Genomic DNA, 17,824 nt, shown 5'->3' on the forward strand with positions numbered 1-17,824 from the left:
TCACCCCCAAATCATTTGCCGTGAGTCAAACTAAACTCATTGACTTTTTGAAATCCAACGGCTAGATGAACGGAGTATTAGTTACTCACTCGGAGTACTATGTTTAATGAAATCGAGGCGGAATGACGTAAGATTCCAAATCTGATGTGGCGAGATTATTTCCACGTTGGAATGACGTGGAATCTACGTTGACGAATACGACCTGGTCCTTTGGTGGATATGTGTAGGTGGGAGTTAGCATCAAATCCAACTCAGAGTCTACGTGGTAATTTTGCTTCTTTTCATTTTCAAGAAAGTGTTGGTTATTCTTTAACCAAAAAAAAAGTGTTGGTTATTTTGTTTTGTTTTTCTTTCGTAAATAGAAAAATTGATCCTTGGTGGAATTTTCCTTCACTTCTCTCTTTTAGGAATTTCATTCTTTCAATTAGATGTTAGAATAATTTGAAATTTTATCTCTAACATGCAAGGGTAAAAAATAGTATTGTAATAAGTTTGTCGAACTTTAGGCTCCATGTTGTTAGATTTTAAGCGTCTTTAATTATTAGTTTAGCTTAAGCTGTTATCGTGCTTATATCAATTTTCTTGTAACGACTAACGTAGACCGTAGTCGATTTTAAAAAAAATAAGATTGACAGACATAAACAAAGGAGTTAAAAATGCGCAAGATAGAGAGAGAGAGAGAAAGAGAAAAATTAGGTTCGTAAGAGAAACAAACTTCAAGAGATATATTAATCGAAGATAGAGAAAATTGACTTATTACCAAGCTTATGGAGCTCAAACTCGGGCCGAGTTCTCCGATAAGAACACTAGTTAACTCACCCAATGCAAGCAGATAGGTAACTCCAGTATCCACATCTCATAAATTTATTGATCACCAGCTCCAAGCATGACTCCACACCTACGTGTATTACACTATTGTATGTACAAACATCTCCCTAAAATTTGTATAAACAAACATATCTAGACCTAAATCTTTCTGCATAGATCCCAATGCATGTTCTCCTAGTCTAGTCTTGAAAACAGTTTATCCACATACTTAGAACATAGCCACATGATTATAATAGAGAGAACAACATCTTTCTATTTATCTATGAATGACCAAAATGTAGTTGTTCCAAGTCTCCCATTCAAAAAGCTAGATTGTTATGTGAGAATAGTTTCAAGGCCAATGTTTTGAGGAAAGCGGGAAAATTTTCGAGAAAGACGGTGGAAAACTCAAAAAACTAAAACCAAACACACCTCATAAGTCGCCGGCAAAAGGTCGCCGGCGACTTCATCATCTTCATCCCTCTCTTCTGCCTCTCTCTCTCTTCACCCTCTCTTCTCTCTTTCTTCTCTCTCTTCTGCCTCTCTCTCTTCACCCTTTCTTCTCTCTTTCTTCTCTCTTCTCTTTTTCTCTCTTTCTTCCGTCTCCGGCGAAGGGGAGCAACCCCTTCGCCGGAGCAAATCAGACTCGTCTGGAAACCAGAGCTCCGGCGAAGTGGCTCCTCCCCTTCGTCGGAGATGGAGAGGAGATAAAAAAAATGTTGCCGGAAATGGTGGTTCGCCGGATGGTCGCTGGAGATGGTGGTGAAAGTGGAAGAGGAAAAAGAGGGAAGAAGCTGAAAAAAATAAGTGTTTGAAGGAAACAAAAAGTTTTTGCTTCCACCCAAAATTTATTGCCCCGGAAATTTCGCTTATTTCCCTAAATCACTGGCCTAGTTTCAAATGGGAGAAAATGATCTAGTTACAAAGAATACAGCGTTTAAGACATTTCCATCCGTCATTCATAGCCTACTAACTAGAGTGGTCTCGTTCAACAAAAAAAAAAAAACTAGAGTGGTCTCCCCACAGCCAAATGGGGTGCCGATATAAATGCAAGAAGCAGCTAACTTAGCTAGTAAAAGGCACGCAAAAAACCTAAAGGCTTCACCCAAATTCCTATAGAGGCCTCTGGAGTAGCATGAAATTGAAATGGAAGCGCCTGGAGAAGAATTATCTCACCCAGCTCCAAGTCATTATTCAAATAAGGCAAAGTTTTTTTAAATAACAAAATTATATTCATCCTTCCATTTTAGTCCCTCTCCCAGCCCTCCGCTCATGTGGTGACATATCACTGCAGTATATTTTCTCACTATTCTCTCTCCAATTGCTTTACGCTCAAGTGATATGTGACCACATCAGCGGAGGGCCGAGTAAGAGACCAAAATAAAGGGATGAATAGAATTTCTTTTTGAATAAATAAGAGTCAAATTTTGGTCTCGTATTATCTCCTTTAGTCAACAATTAGTCCATCGTTTATCGCCTTTACCTTTTGTTAAGGTTTGGTGAATTGGATATAGATTACAATTGACAATAAGTACATAGCAAGATAGAATTGACATATAGAATAATAAGTGGTTATCCATCTATACATAAAAAGGGTTCGTACGTGTGAGAGTAAAGAAAAAGTGGAGTATGACTCCTTATAGAGAGAAAGAAACAAACCGACCCTTTGGGTTAGGCAAATGACACTCATCCACTCTCCATACACCACCTTACATTTTCGGGTTAGGCAAATGCAGTATAAAAACAAACTAACCCTTCTTTTCTGCCTCTTTCTTTTTTCTTTTATTCCTCTCAATCGTTTTGAAATAGATGTATGAGTAACAACAACACAAAATGACATTTTTTGACGAGGAATTTGTTTCCTTAATAATAATAAACATCTTTATTATTACTATTATTATTATTATTAAAACTATTAGAAGTTGATCTCCACTAAACTAGTGACATTAATTTTAGGGTTTTGTTAAATTTTGTTTGCAATGACTCCATGAAGTTGACATTAGAATAAGAAAATAAGAGATTATCCTAAAATTAGTGAAATGTTGTAATTAGGGCTGGAATGACCAAATAACTTCCATTAAATATGGAAAAATGATATACGCTTAGTCATGAGTTTACTTTCCCATAGATTATTAGTTTGATTCTTTTCGATGTATCCCACTATTTATACTTCAAGCTTGAGTAATTTGGTTGAGGTGTCTACTCCCCTAAATGATGTATTATGCATAGTTATGAAAAATAAAATAAGAATTTCATTGAAGTATTATATACTATTTTTTTTAAATTTATAGACTTCAACATTATTGGTCACATTTCAATTTTAATAGAGAACCAAATCTTTAAACCCTTAAGATATAGGCCTCACTTGGTTGCCGGGTTGCCCCTATAATTCAAATTCATCTAAAACCAATTCAAATGAGTAATTGAAGTGTTTTTACTAAATTTTCTTTTTTGTTTGTCATGTTAATTTTAGATAATTTAACTTGGTTGGTATTGGTGGAGCATGTAGATTCACAACCTATGGTAGTTCACTAATGTAACCAAAAAAATATTTAGGTGTTTTTTTTTCTCCAGCACTGAATTTGAAATCTGAATTAATTCTATGTGTAATTTTAGTTGTTTTGCATGTTTTTATCTTAAGATCTTGAAATAAGTATTTGTATCCAATGTATAATTTTTTCAGTTAATAAAACAATTCTGAATTGGATAAAGAGAAATAGTTTTAACACCTTAACTTATTAGAAAGAGAGAATTCAGAAAGTGCAAGACAAATAGAAAAGATAATTACACTCACTCACGGCTCATCTTACTGACAAAATTTATTACTATTATTATTATTATTAGAAACAAAATTTAGAACGACGACTTTTTTGTTAATCCTAAGGAAATGTTTTTAGTGGTTTATCCGTCTAAATACATAGGTGAAGACACCATCATCTATTGAACAAAATAATCTATGTGAGATATCACGTGATGTGGCTCAACTAATACCATTTTATATGTAGGGGTTAAACTTGAAAACGCCACATCTAATAAAATATTAGTACTAGAGTTTCTGTTTGGATGACTAAACTTGTAGTAATTGATTGTTAATTAAGGAGAGGTTAGTGGGATACCATTACATTAGTGAGAGAAAGTGAAAGAAAGAGAAAGGTAGAGAGAGAGAGAAAATGGTTTCTAGAAAGACTTTTGAGGTCTTCCTTCCCTACGGCTACTAGTGTGTGCTTACCCATTTCCCAACTTCTCAGACAACAAAATGTGGACCCTGCCCGACATAATTAACACCCGATTACCCGCTTTATGAAAAAGCTCTTTCATGGGTCCAAACTCTAGGCTTCTAGAAGTTCTCGCACGTGCCAACATATCTGCCCTGATGCTAATTTTTTCCTTCTAGAAATATTTGCACGTGCCAAAATTGGGATATTTGTTTACGGCATAGTACATGGTTGGTGTTTGGTTGGAGTTTGGGATACCTACTAACAGTAAAAGGGAGTGGCTAAAGGCGCCCCCTTGAACTGCTAGTCGTGGCCCATAAAAAAGAATTGACTCTAGTCAATCTCTCGTTTGACCTCCAACAGGCAACATCTATAGACTATAGGTATCTATTTTTGGACTGCCTAATCCCAAAGCTAAAAGCAAGGCCTTGGCCTCGAACCAGTCTGAGGGTCGCAGACTGCTTTGATTTATTCTTGCTTCGCGACCAATGAGGTGAGACAACATCTACAGTTCTTTGTCCACTTCAACGCCAAGAAACAATCAAATTCTCCTAACTATTCACAGATTTGTGAAGGAGCTTCAATTGAATGAACCCATAATCTCTTGATTTGAGCTTACTGTCTAGAATTTTTTCTTCATTTCTAAGACATTAAAGATTCAAATTCACAATTTCATTCAAAGAAGGTAAACTGAAAATTTGAAAAATAATGTTCGAAGAAAAGGTGTTAAAGAGAGAAGAAAAAAGTGTCGAAGTAATAAAACTATAAAAGTAGAAGAAGGTACGTCGACAACTCAACCCATATGTTCTCTTATGCGAAGACGAAGAAATCAGAGGGAGGATAGACGACACGAAGAAGAAGAAGAAATTAGGACAGCAAGTGGGGTAAGGGCGCTTGGGGTGCCTTTTCTAGAAATCATATAATTAAAAATTGGAGCCAACTAAAATTATCACAAAAGAAATCCCACCAATTGCCTCACTTTCTCTCTCCTAAATATCCTGACACTTCCTCTCTTTATAAATCTTCATTCTTTTTCCTCTGTTTTTCTTGTCTTCTCAACCACACTGAAAAAAACCTCCTCTGTTTCTCTCTCTCTAATCCAAAATTCTCTCTATCGCTCTCTAAAATTCACCAGTTCTCCGATGTCAGGAACCCAAATCCTCCCCACCAGAACATTTCAACTCTCCCCAGACCACCAATTCTTATCTTCTTCCCCAAAATCAATCAATTTCCAAAGATCAGCATCTTACCCAAGTCGAAATCCAACCAAATTCAAAATCCAATCTGCTTTTACAGAAACCCTTCCCAGAATCAATATCAAAAAATCAACAACAAATTTGTATGAGATTCTTCAAATTAAAGAAACAGCTTCCCCTGCTGAGATTAAATCCGCTTACAGGAGTTTAGCCAAGAGGATTCATCCTGATGTATCTAGATCCAACAGTCGTGAATTTATCGAGATGCACAACGCTTATGAAACTTTGTCTGATCCAACGGCTAGAGCTCGTTATGATTTGACTTTAAATCTTGTTGGAATCAATAAAATTGGTTTTGGGGATTCTATATTTAGGGGGAAAGGAACAAGGAGGTGGGAGACTGATCAATGCTGGTAGAAATTTAATTGAGTCTCCTTTTAGGTTAGGTTAGGTAGGTCATACAAAGATGGTGGTGTTTGTTTTTTTTCCCTAATTGGTTTGAATTTGACTCGTCCGATTGTCTGAGTATGACTCGGTTGGGTTTGACTCATTTGAGTCCATTTGTCTGATCTGACCCGTCTTTATTTAAGTCGTTTGAGTTCTCGAGTAGTTTGAGTTCTACGCGTTTGAATTCAACTCCTCTGATTCGTTTGAGTTCGACTTGTTTGATTTGATCCGTCTGAATTCGACTCGTCTGAGTTCGTTTTATTCAGATAAAATATCAACTTATCGATTCAGACGAATTAAATATAATGCGTTAGATAAAAATAAACATTATGAAATACAACTGTGAGTGTCTTCATCATTGATCAGCTCCGAGATGAAAGAAAAAAATGAAGGTCAAAGGATGGGAATGAAGGAAGGGAGTGTTTGGTTTGAACCGTCTCCTTCAAGCTCGGAATTTGTAGAAGAAATCATTTCTTTTCTGTTTGTTTAAAGCTTCCGGAGTTTTTAGTTTAGGTCCTCTTTCTTTTCCTCTTTTTAAATTGGCTCTATTGTAAATTATAGAATGTGAATTGACACCCATTCACCGTCATCATTCTCATTTGGTCCTCGTATTTTGACCAACTTGTTCATTTGGCCTCTCATATTTTGAACAGTAGACTAGTTGGCCCCTAACAAAAGGTTCTGGTAGGGATATGGTAAAATTAATTTTTCACTTCCTATTTTACTTTTACTGTTATCAAATGCTTGTTTTCTCTCATTAGTTGAGAGTAATTATTATTTATTTTGATAATAGAAGAGAGATGGGAGAGGATTGGTTACCCATTTCTTTGGACTGCAAGTCAAGAGAAGTCGGTCTACCACCTCTCGTTCTTCTTCGTGGAGGGGGTCGACGGACCCCTTCCCTCTGCACATAGGGGGCTAGTTGCCACCTCAACAAGAAAGGGGTCACACGGCCCCTTTACTTTCATCGTGTTTTTACCTTCTACTCTGAAAACTAACTCTTTCTTGTCCACCCAACATTGTCATTCCATTTCTAATTTCATTTTCTCTTGTCATTGGCTTGTTTCAACTCAAACTACCATTCCCTTTTCCAATTGTACAATTTCTTTTTCTTCGCCTTTTCTCTACTCACTATTTCATTGCAGTAAATGGTACGTCTAGAAGTCCGACATTCCTTAATACATTTCTCCTGTGTGGTTAGTTTCTTCATCCCATTTCTTCCTATTTCAACCTCCTCTAAAATTGTTCGGCTAACATAAATGTTTTACTATTTCATCAACCACTTCACAAAAACCTAATTTCCCAAAAATTTGTTTCTACATTTTTATCTTATCTATAGATTGTCAATTGCTTTCATCATCTCCACTGTCTTTCTCATCTACATATGATTGAACTATTTTTCTCTCATTTCCTTCCTCTTTCTCTTTCTCTGTCTTTTTTGCTTTCTCTCTCCTTTTTCATTATAGATAATAATTACTCTTAACAAGGGAAAATAACCATTAATCTCGGTAATGGTAAAATAGGAAGTGAAAAAGTAATTTCATCATACTCTTAACAAAACCATATGTTAGAGAGGTCAAACAGTCTAGTGTTAAAATATGGAGGTCAAATGAACATGTAGGTCAAAATATGGGACCAAATGGGAATTAACCCTAAGAATTATGTTAGGACGTAATGAAATTTAAGATTCTTAATCTGATTAATCCTGACTAGAGTTTTGTATATATCAAAGATTTATCCTACTATGAAATGACATCTTCTTTTTTTTATTGATATGAAATGACATTTTTTTTTTTTGTTGACAATTATTTAATTTCTTATTCTTGATTCAAAAAATCATTCCTCTCATTTAGTCACAATTATGAAGTTTCATCCATAGGGTTAGAATTCACCATCTTCATTTAACATAAATAGACAAAATTAAGATATAGCCTCCTTCAAGTAGTTGTGAATATCATTGAGAAAAAGTAATTGTGAATATGTCTCACCTTGTAACTTCAGTGTTAGGTTAATTCTTATGATATGTCTCTGATACAAATTATAAAGTTGGTTACTCATCTAGTACTATTACGATGCTTCAAAAATATCTCGTAGTTCTTAATCAATAAGAAGAAATTTAAGTCTGAATATATCTATATGTATTAAAAATAATAATAGATGGATAGCACATCTTCTTTTTGTGGTGGTAGGGAATGCACTTGCAAAGTAGTCCTTCTCAAGTCAAGTAAGAAATGAGATATCTCATCAAAAAAAAAAAGTAAGGAAGGAGCCAATAGACTTTTATGGTCCCACAATTAGATGGCTCACCTTTCCCATATCATGAAGTGTTCATTTTAATTCATTTTTTCATTAAAATAGTCCAATTGGAATAAATTATGGGTAGCACATTGTCAAGGTTACCTTTCTTCTTTATGATAATTGATATGTGGAGGTCCATTCCTCATATGTAGAGACCATAGTCAATAGACATACATTTTAGTACTCAAAGTTCCTTTTCTTCTCTATTAGACATAGCCCCCCTTTTTTTTACTTTCAGACCTCCCTCCCTCTTAGGGCCAACATATTAGGGCAGTAGGAGGGCACTCAGACTGGGGTTAATCCGTGATGAGCTTGAACAGGGATTCAGCCAAATCCGAGTGTCTTCGGACTGCCCCAAGATTCATAACCAGGACTAGTATAGTTCAATAGGAATCCTAGTCTCAATAGACATATTTTACTACTCTAACAGAAGCAAAACTTTACATATTACTATATCTTTTAACCTAAAAGCTATTAGGAATTTTTCTCACTATCTCGTCCGAGCATCTCACCTTCTCAAAGAGAGAATTATAGGTTCCATCACCTAAACCGAAGAAGTAGTAGTACAAAAAGATTGATACCAAACATGAATTCTATTTGAAAGACTTTCTACATTTTCAGGTTCTCCACAAACACTACAAACTACAACTCAAACATTAAAAAATGAAAGAAATACTCTAAAACCCCAAGTTCAAAGGAAGAAACCCGAAATAAAATCGTACAAAGTAAAAATTCAAGAACAAAAAACACAAACCAAACAACCTTAAAAGCAAGAACTCAACTGGGACTAAACCTAATTCACAAGACCAAATATTCACCACACAACAGTTGAACCTTAGATTTTTTTTTGGGGGGGGGGGACTAGTTTTTCACTATGAAAGATAACAAACCAAAAGTTTCTAGCATAATCCTGCACAAATTCTATATAGGAGAGAAGAATCATTTACAGCTCATTAACATTGAGTTGATGACATGCGTGATGAGACGGATGCTCGATGCTTCAGATGCAGAGGTAGTCGGTAAAGCCCGATGGTGGCCCAGTATCTGATAAACCTGTTCGAAGATGGGTCTTACATGCATAGCGATCATCGGGTCTCCTGGGTTAATTGCATTAGCCACGTCTGTCATCCATTTCAATTTTCGACTAGTCTCCTTGCTTATATCACAGGCCAATTGTTGTAGAAGAGCCAACAAGACACCTTGACTCAATGGGAGAGGAACCATCCCCAATATTCCCTGTAAATCAACCTAAAATACCCAGAGAAGAAAAGTTAGGGAAGTTGGAAAAACAAATGAATGAATCAATCCTAGGAACCCCAACTATACAATTCGATTTTAGATAAGAAAAATAATTTGTGGGAGGATCGGAGAGTCTGTTATTTATTTATCGTCAGGAGTTAGAGAGAGAGGGAAATAAAGACCTGAGAGCACAACCACGACACGATTGAGACGTCACTTCTTTGAAGAGCCAAGTGAAATGCTTCTTCGAATTTGCGTTCCGAAATCAATCTCGTTAGTTCTTTGGTTGGATCTAGTGGCGCCTCAACCTGTTAAATATACAAGAATCAGTAATCAAAACTGTAGAACAAAATTCTAATCATATTCAGAATCCGGGTATCTCTCGAAAGAGAGAAGTTGGCAACCGAGAGTAGAGAGAGAAAAAGAACCATCTCTTGAAGGATGCCCAAAGGGCCATTGCTTGATTGTGAAACCAAGGGATTTGCTGCTTTTGAGGTCGCTCCTGCAGCAGCAAGAGCCAGTAGCTTGCGTTGTCCATCCGCTAATTCTCCATTAAGAGTTTGAGTCATTGAAGATGCTGAATTAATTGCATCCTGCAAAATTAGAATAGAGTCAGAAACGAAAATCAAAACTTGTCTCAATATTATGTATTGACACATTAAGTTAAACAAAAGTACTTCAAACATAACAATCGAAGTTAATATGTAGAAATAACAAAAACCGGGAGAAATGATAGACATCAAAAGAAAGCCAGCTTTTAATATAGTAGGCACATACCCTTAAAGCAAGTGCCAAAGGAGAATGTGTGGACTCGTACTGTTTCTGAGCAGCAGATAAATGTTCGACCATCCCTTTCTGAAATGCAGCATCAACTTGCTCAAACATGGCTTTACATGACATCTCAAATGCAGGAACAACTGAAGCTTCCAAACTTGATCTTAGTGAATCCTGCAAAGAGATCCATACAACATTGTCTAATTAATGACTGAACCAACCAAAAGAAACAGTCACAAAGCACTTTCATTTTGTTAGACAGATCATGTAAGAGTACAGATTTCAAGGGGAACAGATGGAACCAGAAAATGCTCGTTATATTATCTTTGTTTGATTGATATTAGAATGGGGTAACTACTTGATCTTCTAAATGGATCACAGCTATATCAGCAAATATTGAACAGAAAATGAACACGTAGTAAAAAATAGAAGTTCGACTTAAAGGTCGACAAGAACCTTGGCAAGAACTTGCGTTACGTACCTGGATAGCTTGTCTGCCAGAAGTTTGGAACTGTGCTTGAATTTGTCGAGCAACAGTAGCATCAAGTTTAGAAGTAACTGACTTCTCTAGTTGATTCACCGCCTTGTCTCCAACTGCTCTCTGCAGTATATGAGCATGATATGGAGTCAGAAACGAACTTAGATGAAAAACCTAGAAACAGATAAATCTCCAGAACCCATACCTGGAACGATTCAGCAATAGCTGAAGAAACTGATTTTTCCACTGCCGGAGTAATTAGACGAGACAAGGATTGTCCTACTGAAGGTAGTTCCTTCTTTAATGTTCGCTCTAGGATGGCGGGCAAGTCCTTGTTCAAACAGTTGGTGATCACGTTTGTTATTTGCTGCATATTATCTCGTTCTAACTTCTCATGTTTTGCATTCTCTTCTTGGATCCGTGCCCACAAAGCATCAGCATTGGCCTTATTGCTTCTCTCTATGATCTTTCCTAGAGACGACTCTATTCTTTTGCATTCTTTGTTAATAGGTGCAGCCACGATGACTGCCATCTGTTTCTGCATTTCTTTATGCATGCCCATTAGCTGCATAAGAAGGATATAAGATTGTGTCCCGGGAAAGTGTCATAAAGGCGCAAATATACACATACAAGTCAGTAACACCAAAACACACATTAACAGTTAACCTTACCTGATTGAGAGTATTTTGCATAGCCAGAATATCAGAGGAAGCAATAACAGTAGAGGGAATATTGGAACTGCTTCCAGGTTCATTTGAAGAATCAGTGGAGTTGAAAGGACTAGGAGGAGATGATGTACCAGAGACTTCAGAGGTTTTCACCTTCGATTTCTTCCCTTTAGTTGGCAAAGCAGAAGACTGTGAAGCTGATGTAAGTGCACCTGATTCCGAAACATTTCCAGGCAAATCTCTGGATGAATCTCGGGCATTTTCCTCAACAGTTGGAAGATCGTCAATACCAGCGGCATTAGCTTGCCGAGACTCCACATTAAGAGTTTCAGGGGTCAGTGCACAACACTCTCTGGCCATCTCAACATTAAGATCTGAAGCTTGGGAGTAGAAGGATTTCTCCTTTCTCTCTCCACTACGTGTGTACAATTCATTCTCACGATCAACTTCCTTGTGTTGATTTGATGCAGTCTCACCCACAACTTTAACCTCCCCCTGCACATTCTCTACGCCGTTCCTGACAACCAACTCTTCCATCTTTGTCTCTCCTGCTTTCAGACCCTGAGTAAACTGAGGAGTCTCCGAGGATGAAACATTCCTAGCTCGAAAATCAGATGGAGTTACCAGATGAATAGGAGGACTTGGAGCAGAGTTTTCAGCTTGTGCAGCTTTATTTCCTCCCATGCTAGAAATGTTCTCTAAGGAAGGAACGTCTGCCTTGTTCAGAGCAACAGTGTCCGTTCTCCTATCAACAGAGTAATCACCTATTGGGTTAACACCACGATCAGTACGTGGAGAAGCGGGCTCAAAGCTATTTGACGGGCTTCTGAAACCAGATAGTTTTCCAGACAACTTTGGGCTCAAAGGAAGAGGAGGGGGAGATTCCGATACAACACTTTCAGCAACAGAAGTTGCTGGTGAAAAACCGAACTGCTTGGACTCCATTCCTGAAGTAGTCAACTCATGCACCCTAGAAACGTCAGAAATTCCAGAGGTAGCTAGTTTTGTGGCTGCATTTCCTACAGGCATCTCAGGGTGAGGACTTCCTTGAGATGGGTCAATAGCAGCACCCCCATCTAAATTAGAAGTTTCAAATGTACGAGAAACACTGGAATCTGTCTTCTCTAATCCCATATTCTCTAGCGGTGGTGGTAGACACTGGGATAAGTCCAACGCATATTGTTGGATAGCCTGTGTCTGGACACAATAAACCTGAACAACATGATTCCCATCAGGTAAGGTGTCACTCGTTCCGGTAAGACTAAGAATTGGAATCGTGACAGTAAATTCCGCAATGTAATCCATACGGGTTGCTGCCGGATACGGCCCATATTCAATGTGGACCGCATATATTGCATTTTTCTTGGCATTGGCAAGTAAAAGAAGCCCTGCACGGGGCAATGCAATAACTTGAATAAAGAAAGCATCTTCCACCCGGGCTTCAGCGGAACTCTTCAAGTCTAGGGTCTGAGTACATTGCCACGATTCAGCATCACCAAGGAGAAGCCATCCTTCTTCACTAGCTGAAGACCATATCTTCACTTCCCGGCTCAGTGGCCCCTGAAACCCACAATCAAGAGAAATTCAATTCTGCTTTGTAGATTAATGATTTAAAATTTTACTTATTTAGGCAACACATACAGAAAGTTGTCTAATGACCTCAAAGAGAATAATCATAAAATATATCAACGAGACAGAAGGGTGATTTCAACATACAGCTGTTATAAGAATAATGTGATCAGGTCGATGAGGTGAGGTCAAGAATGTAACCGAGTTCACAGATTCACCACCATGAGGCCTCAATACAGCAAGTGGTTGAGCCTTACGATCTTCCCATATCTTTACCTGTTTCACATACGGAAATAACAAATACAGGGCATCAAAAGTATTATCGAACAAACATAAGTCCTTTGTACATATGAAAGAATCACCCAGAACAGAAAAGGTAACAAGAGCGATAGAAAAGTAATGAAATACAAACCGTGCCATCTGCTGATGCTGAAGCTAAGCGAGTGGTCATCCACTGACACATCGACAAGTCGGTGACTTCTGCATCATGCTTTCCGACCAGTTGAATACCATCGAGCAGCTTTTCCACGGGACATTTAAGAGGTTCCTCTGCTGTAAACTTTTCACCTCTTCCAACTCTGGTTGTATCTATTTTCAGAACATATTTGCCAATTCCAACAGCCAAAACTTCCTGTCAAACAAATTAAGAATACAACTCAAGAGATCTGCCTAAATCTTTATGCGGCTACTACGAAAAATTAATACAAATAAGTAATGATTAATGAATGTCCGGAAATGCCTATCCTAGTGACACATCAATTGTTATATTAAAAGAATAATAGTACTTGTTTATGGGGGTGCCAGCAAACTCTTGGATGTACTGATTCCCCCCCTCCATTTATCTGAATGGCAATAATAATTTTCCCCGTAATCTGTGGCTTATCTTCCTCATCTAGACCTTCATTGATTTTCCATACAAAAATCCTTCCATCTATGCTCGCACTGCACAGAAACAGAAATATCTTTTGAAGAACCGTAAACAGAAAAGCTACAACAAAAAGGGAAAATAATAATTGAGGCAGCACCTTGCCAAAAGATGCACATCCTCAGCAAAGAAAGCCATGTCCGTCACCCGCTACAAAGATACAGTAAAGTTGATCAGCAAAGCGGGGTAAGAAATAAAACTCCGCAACATGGTATTCAAGACAGTTTCTATTGGTTGAAAGGGAATATCAGGGGATAAAACCAAGTGAGAGAGAGAAAACTTCAGTAAATGCATTTGAAAAGATATCTTCTTCAGTATGACTCTTGATCATTTGCTCGTTGCTGCATACTAAGATACAGGCTTTCATTTGCTTTCCTAATTGAGAGCAAATATGCTTCTGGGGTAGAGTATCTAATGAGAGAACTTCCCCAAGTTCGAAAGGAGACCACTAGAATATAACTAAATTTTCGCTAATAACACAGTAATGCTTGGATTAGACTTAAACCTATCGATTGTAACTTATAACAATCTAGCTTAAGCATAGATCACATCATTCGTTATATGAGTTCATGAGCTAAACTAAACATATAACTGAGGCTCGAAAACCGAATTTCAGTTCTTCAGATTCACAATTAGAAAACAAATCAAACAACCATATTATTTGCTGTGCAATGACAGTTTAGATTAAAACAACACAAATAGTAATGAAATCGAGCTGGATAGCAAACCTGGGTATGCCCTCGAAGCAAAGCTCTTGAAGCAGTGTTAATGTTAAGAACCCTAATTGCACCAAGCTTCAACCCATAACAGATATATGCTCTGTTAACTGCAATCTGCCGACCAACAACAAGCCCAGGATCTGAAATATATTTGGTGATGGGAGTGACTTCAAGTTGAGGTTGAAATTCACCTGGAAACCTAACATCAACATCATAAACAACATGATTTCCAGTCAAATGACGCCCCTTTGGTGGTTTAGTACTGGGCAACCTCGCCGGAGTTGAAGGTGACATAACCATATTCACTGGTGGTGCTGATGGGATAATTGGAGGGTTCATTGAGATCATATAATCAGACACCCCAGAAGATGAAGAAGATGGTAAAGAAGTAGGAGGCATAGTAGATGATGGCAATTCAACATTAGATGGAGGATTTGTTAACAAAGCCATCAATTTAGCACTAGGGTTAGGGTTTGGAGATGAGAGTTGAGAAGGAGAATGTAAAGTGGGTGGTGGAGTAGGATATGAAATGGGTCTCTGCTGCTGCTGTTGCAGCTGTTGATGCTGCAAGTTAGGGATTTGTTGTTGTTGATCTTGAGGAGGGTAAGGAAGATAGTGGGGATGATAAGGAGAAGTTTGGGGAGGGTAGGAGAAAGTAGGAGAAGGATAAGAAGAAGGCGGTGGTGGGTAAGAAGATTGAGGAGGGTTGTATGGAATGGGATTGTTAGGGTTTGGTGAAGAAGATGATGGAGGATTATTAGAGGGTTTGAAGAGCTTTTGCATGTCGAATTGACCTTGATTTGGATTTCCAGCGGAAGCCATTGAAAACCAAGAAGATCCCTACTAAAAAGTAGTGAGTGAGAGAAGAAGATTAGGGGTGTTGAATTATGGTGGGTGGGAAAGTGAAGAAGAAGAAGGGTATAGATCGGATCGGATGAAATCAGAGGAAGAATCAACAGAGAAAGAAAGTCTCTCCCAAAACCCTAATTACTGAAAGTGAAGAAGGAAGGGGGTGGGAGAAGAAATAATGAGTTTGCTGCAATTTGGGTTTATTTGTTTTTGTTGTCGAGATCCAAGAGGAAGAGAGAGTGAGTGACAAACTATTTTTTTATTTTTTATTTTTTATTTTCTCTTCATCTTCTTCAATTGGTTTATTATTTCCCTAAGGAACTAATATGGGAGTGGGTCAATAGAAAATGGAAGTAAATAATTTGTAGAAATGTGACGTAGACGATCGAATTTTCTCTCTTAATCGATATAGCATAATTTAGTCATTTTACAAAATATAAATAGAGTAAAAAAGAAAATTTCTTTTGTGTATAAATGGCATCAAATATCTAAAATGAGAGATTCACAAGAACCACATTTAATATCGATTAAGAACAAATATTTGAAAATTTAGAGAAACTTGTTCCCATGAGTTGTCCTGCACATATCGTACTAGAAAATGAAATTTGATGTAAACATGTCTGGTAAGGTTTTAGTCTACCGTAAAATTAAAAAATGTATCATATAAATGAAATGAATAATTTCGCATTTGCTTTTAGTTTTTATGTGATTCACTTGGATATCACTTTAAATAATGTAAATCATAAGAGTGCTAAGTGAGTGGAAAAGAAAATCGTATTCATATATGTAAGTAAAAAATAAATGTTAAAATTTGTGTTATCCACAAAATAAAGATAATGTAACTGTTTTCTTTTTTTTTTACGTGGGAGAAAGGAAGTGTAATAAAGTAGAAGTAGCAATCTACATCAACTTCTATTTTTCCATCAAAAGATATTAGTCCAAAACAAGTTTAAGATCTACTTTCCATAATAGTAATTATATATTTAGGGAAGAGTAAGCAAAAGATCTTACCTATTTTTATAACAAAAGTATACAACTGAATGATATTTCGAATTGCAAAAATAGTAGATAAATTTGTTTCTCAAATAGAAAGCGCACCACCAAATGACGAAAACTTGTCATCTTTCTGTAATTGTAGTGAAATTGTCATTAACAACCAATTAATGTGGAGATGTGGAGCCTATTAGACAAGACAATGACATCTGGATTCTACAAAGATATTCCACTAACCTTTGCTCTAAAGTATTTTTTTCCTCCAATATATGACTTGGGATTGGGGGCACTAGATATTTTACCGTCGAACAAAAAACTATACCAAATGCATATGAGTATATAAACTTCATAAGTTATTGGGAGCTTCTATATATTTTTTTTTTGGAAGATTGGGAGACTTTGGGAGCTTACTCAAATCCGCTTTCTCTCTTTGCGCCGTATAGAGTAAAACAAATCCAAGGGCACTCGGACTAGACCTGATCTGTCTTGAACTCGAGCAACATGGGCTAACGCCAATCCGAGCATCACCAGACTGCCTGGTGTGGGGGCCTTATACTACTCGGTCTGAAGCCCACGAGAAGTGCAAAGAGTGTAGTCAGACTTGAGTAAAAAAAAGAGGGTTAACTTTAGAGGCACCCGTATTTGTTACTTCAAATAGCAGTAGAAAACATTTACTATATCACCTAACAATAAATTTTTCAAGGTCTCTACAAATCAATTCTGCATTTGTCTGTGTGTTTGGGCCCGTGGAGATGGACATATGAATAAAAGTGTTGACTAGTAAATGGTTGTCTTCTCAGTTTTGTACTATCAAGATTTACTGTCTTTACTTAAAACAAAAAAAACAGATATTGGTAACTTAACTTGGTAACATTTAAGCATACCTTTTCTTATAGCCCTTGTATTTTTATTTCAAATGTTAGTTTTCAATTTTCTCAATAATTCTAAGTGATGAGTCCAAACCAAATAGAATCCTATGATGGTAATGAATGCTATTCTTTCCATCTTTTTTTTTTTAATCTGCAAGATTTGAACATTAATTGGTTTCTAAACACAAATTTTCTTTTAATTACCTATTTTGTAGGTATTTGAATTATGATAATATACGACTTATCAGATGTCGATCTAACTTTCTGATCATCCACAATACTGTAGGCACAAACTTTTATGATGAAATTCTATGTGTCCGTCTAAAAAACTCTAGCACTTAACTAAGCTTGAGTAAATACCCCTAAATTAGACCCCTTAACATTTCCCCAAACGATGCAAGACTATTACATAAATATCAGACGCCCGTGATCTCTCCCGTTTTGCATTTGTAATTTCAGTTCATCGACCCCACACTTAAATTAGTTAGGATTAATGAATTGTTTGAGCCTTTCCTATGATGGAAAATTGAGGATTAAAGAACATAACGTGCAAAAAGGTTACTACAAAATTAAATAAGCATGTTAATGAAAGGACAAGAAAAGATGGGTTTAAGGTTAACCATATAGTAATTAAAAGAGAGTTTATAAATGAACATGGAGAAAAGGTCAGAGACACACACTACTAACTCATCAATTGAATTCATCATCATGATTCTTCACTCACTCACTCACTCACCTTTGTCAATTAAATACACAAGTGGACGATGTATTTTAAATC

At 36.9% G+C, this 17,824-nt stretch overlaps 1 protein-coding gene across 1 annotated transcript; it reads right to left on the minus strand.

Moving 5' to 3' along the window:
- Window positions 1-8,537: 8,537 nt before the first annotated feature.
- On the minus strand, window positions 8,538-16,487 carry LOC147560519 (enhancer of mRNA-decapping protein 4-like). Its single transcript, XM_086662688.1, has 12 exons — window positions 14,345-16,487; window positions 13,717-13,766; window positions 13,477-13,633; window positions 13,104-13,322; window positions 12,839-12,967; window positions 11,126-12,682; window positions 10,660-11,019; window positions 10,458-10,577; window positions 9,980-10,150; window positions 9,631-9,795; window positions 9,385-9,510; window positions 8,538-9,211 (listed from the first exon to the last, which is right to left on the minus strand). Exons 1-12 carry the CDS (start codon window positions 15,155-15,157, stop codon window positions 8,903-8,905), a joined length of 4,176 nt encoding a protein of 1,391 aa, XP_086518814.1. The 5' UTR covers window positions 15,158-16,487; the 3' UTR covers window positions 8,538-8,902.
- Window positions 16,488-17,824: the final 1,337 nt, after the last annotated feature.

This window comes from Eschscholzia californica, unplaced genomic scaffold (genome assembly GCF_041429995.1).
Source record: "Eschscholzia californica isolate CP2 unplaced genomic scaffold, dmEscCali1.0.p SCAF_2, whole genome shotgun sequence".
Taxonomy (NCBI): Eukaryota; Viridiplantae; Streptophyta; class Magnoliopsida; order Ranunculales; family Papaveraceae; genus Eschscholzia; species Eschscholzia californica.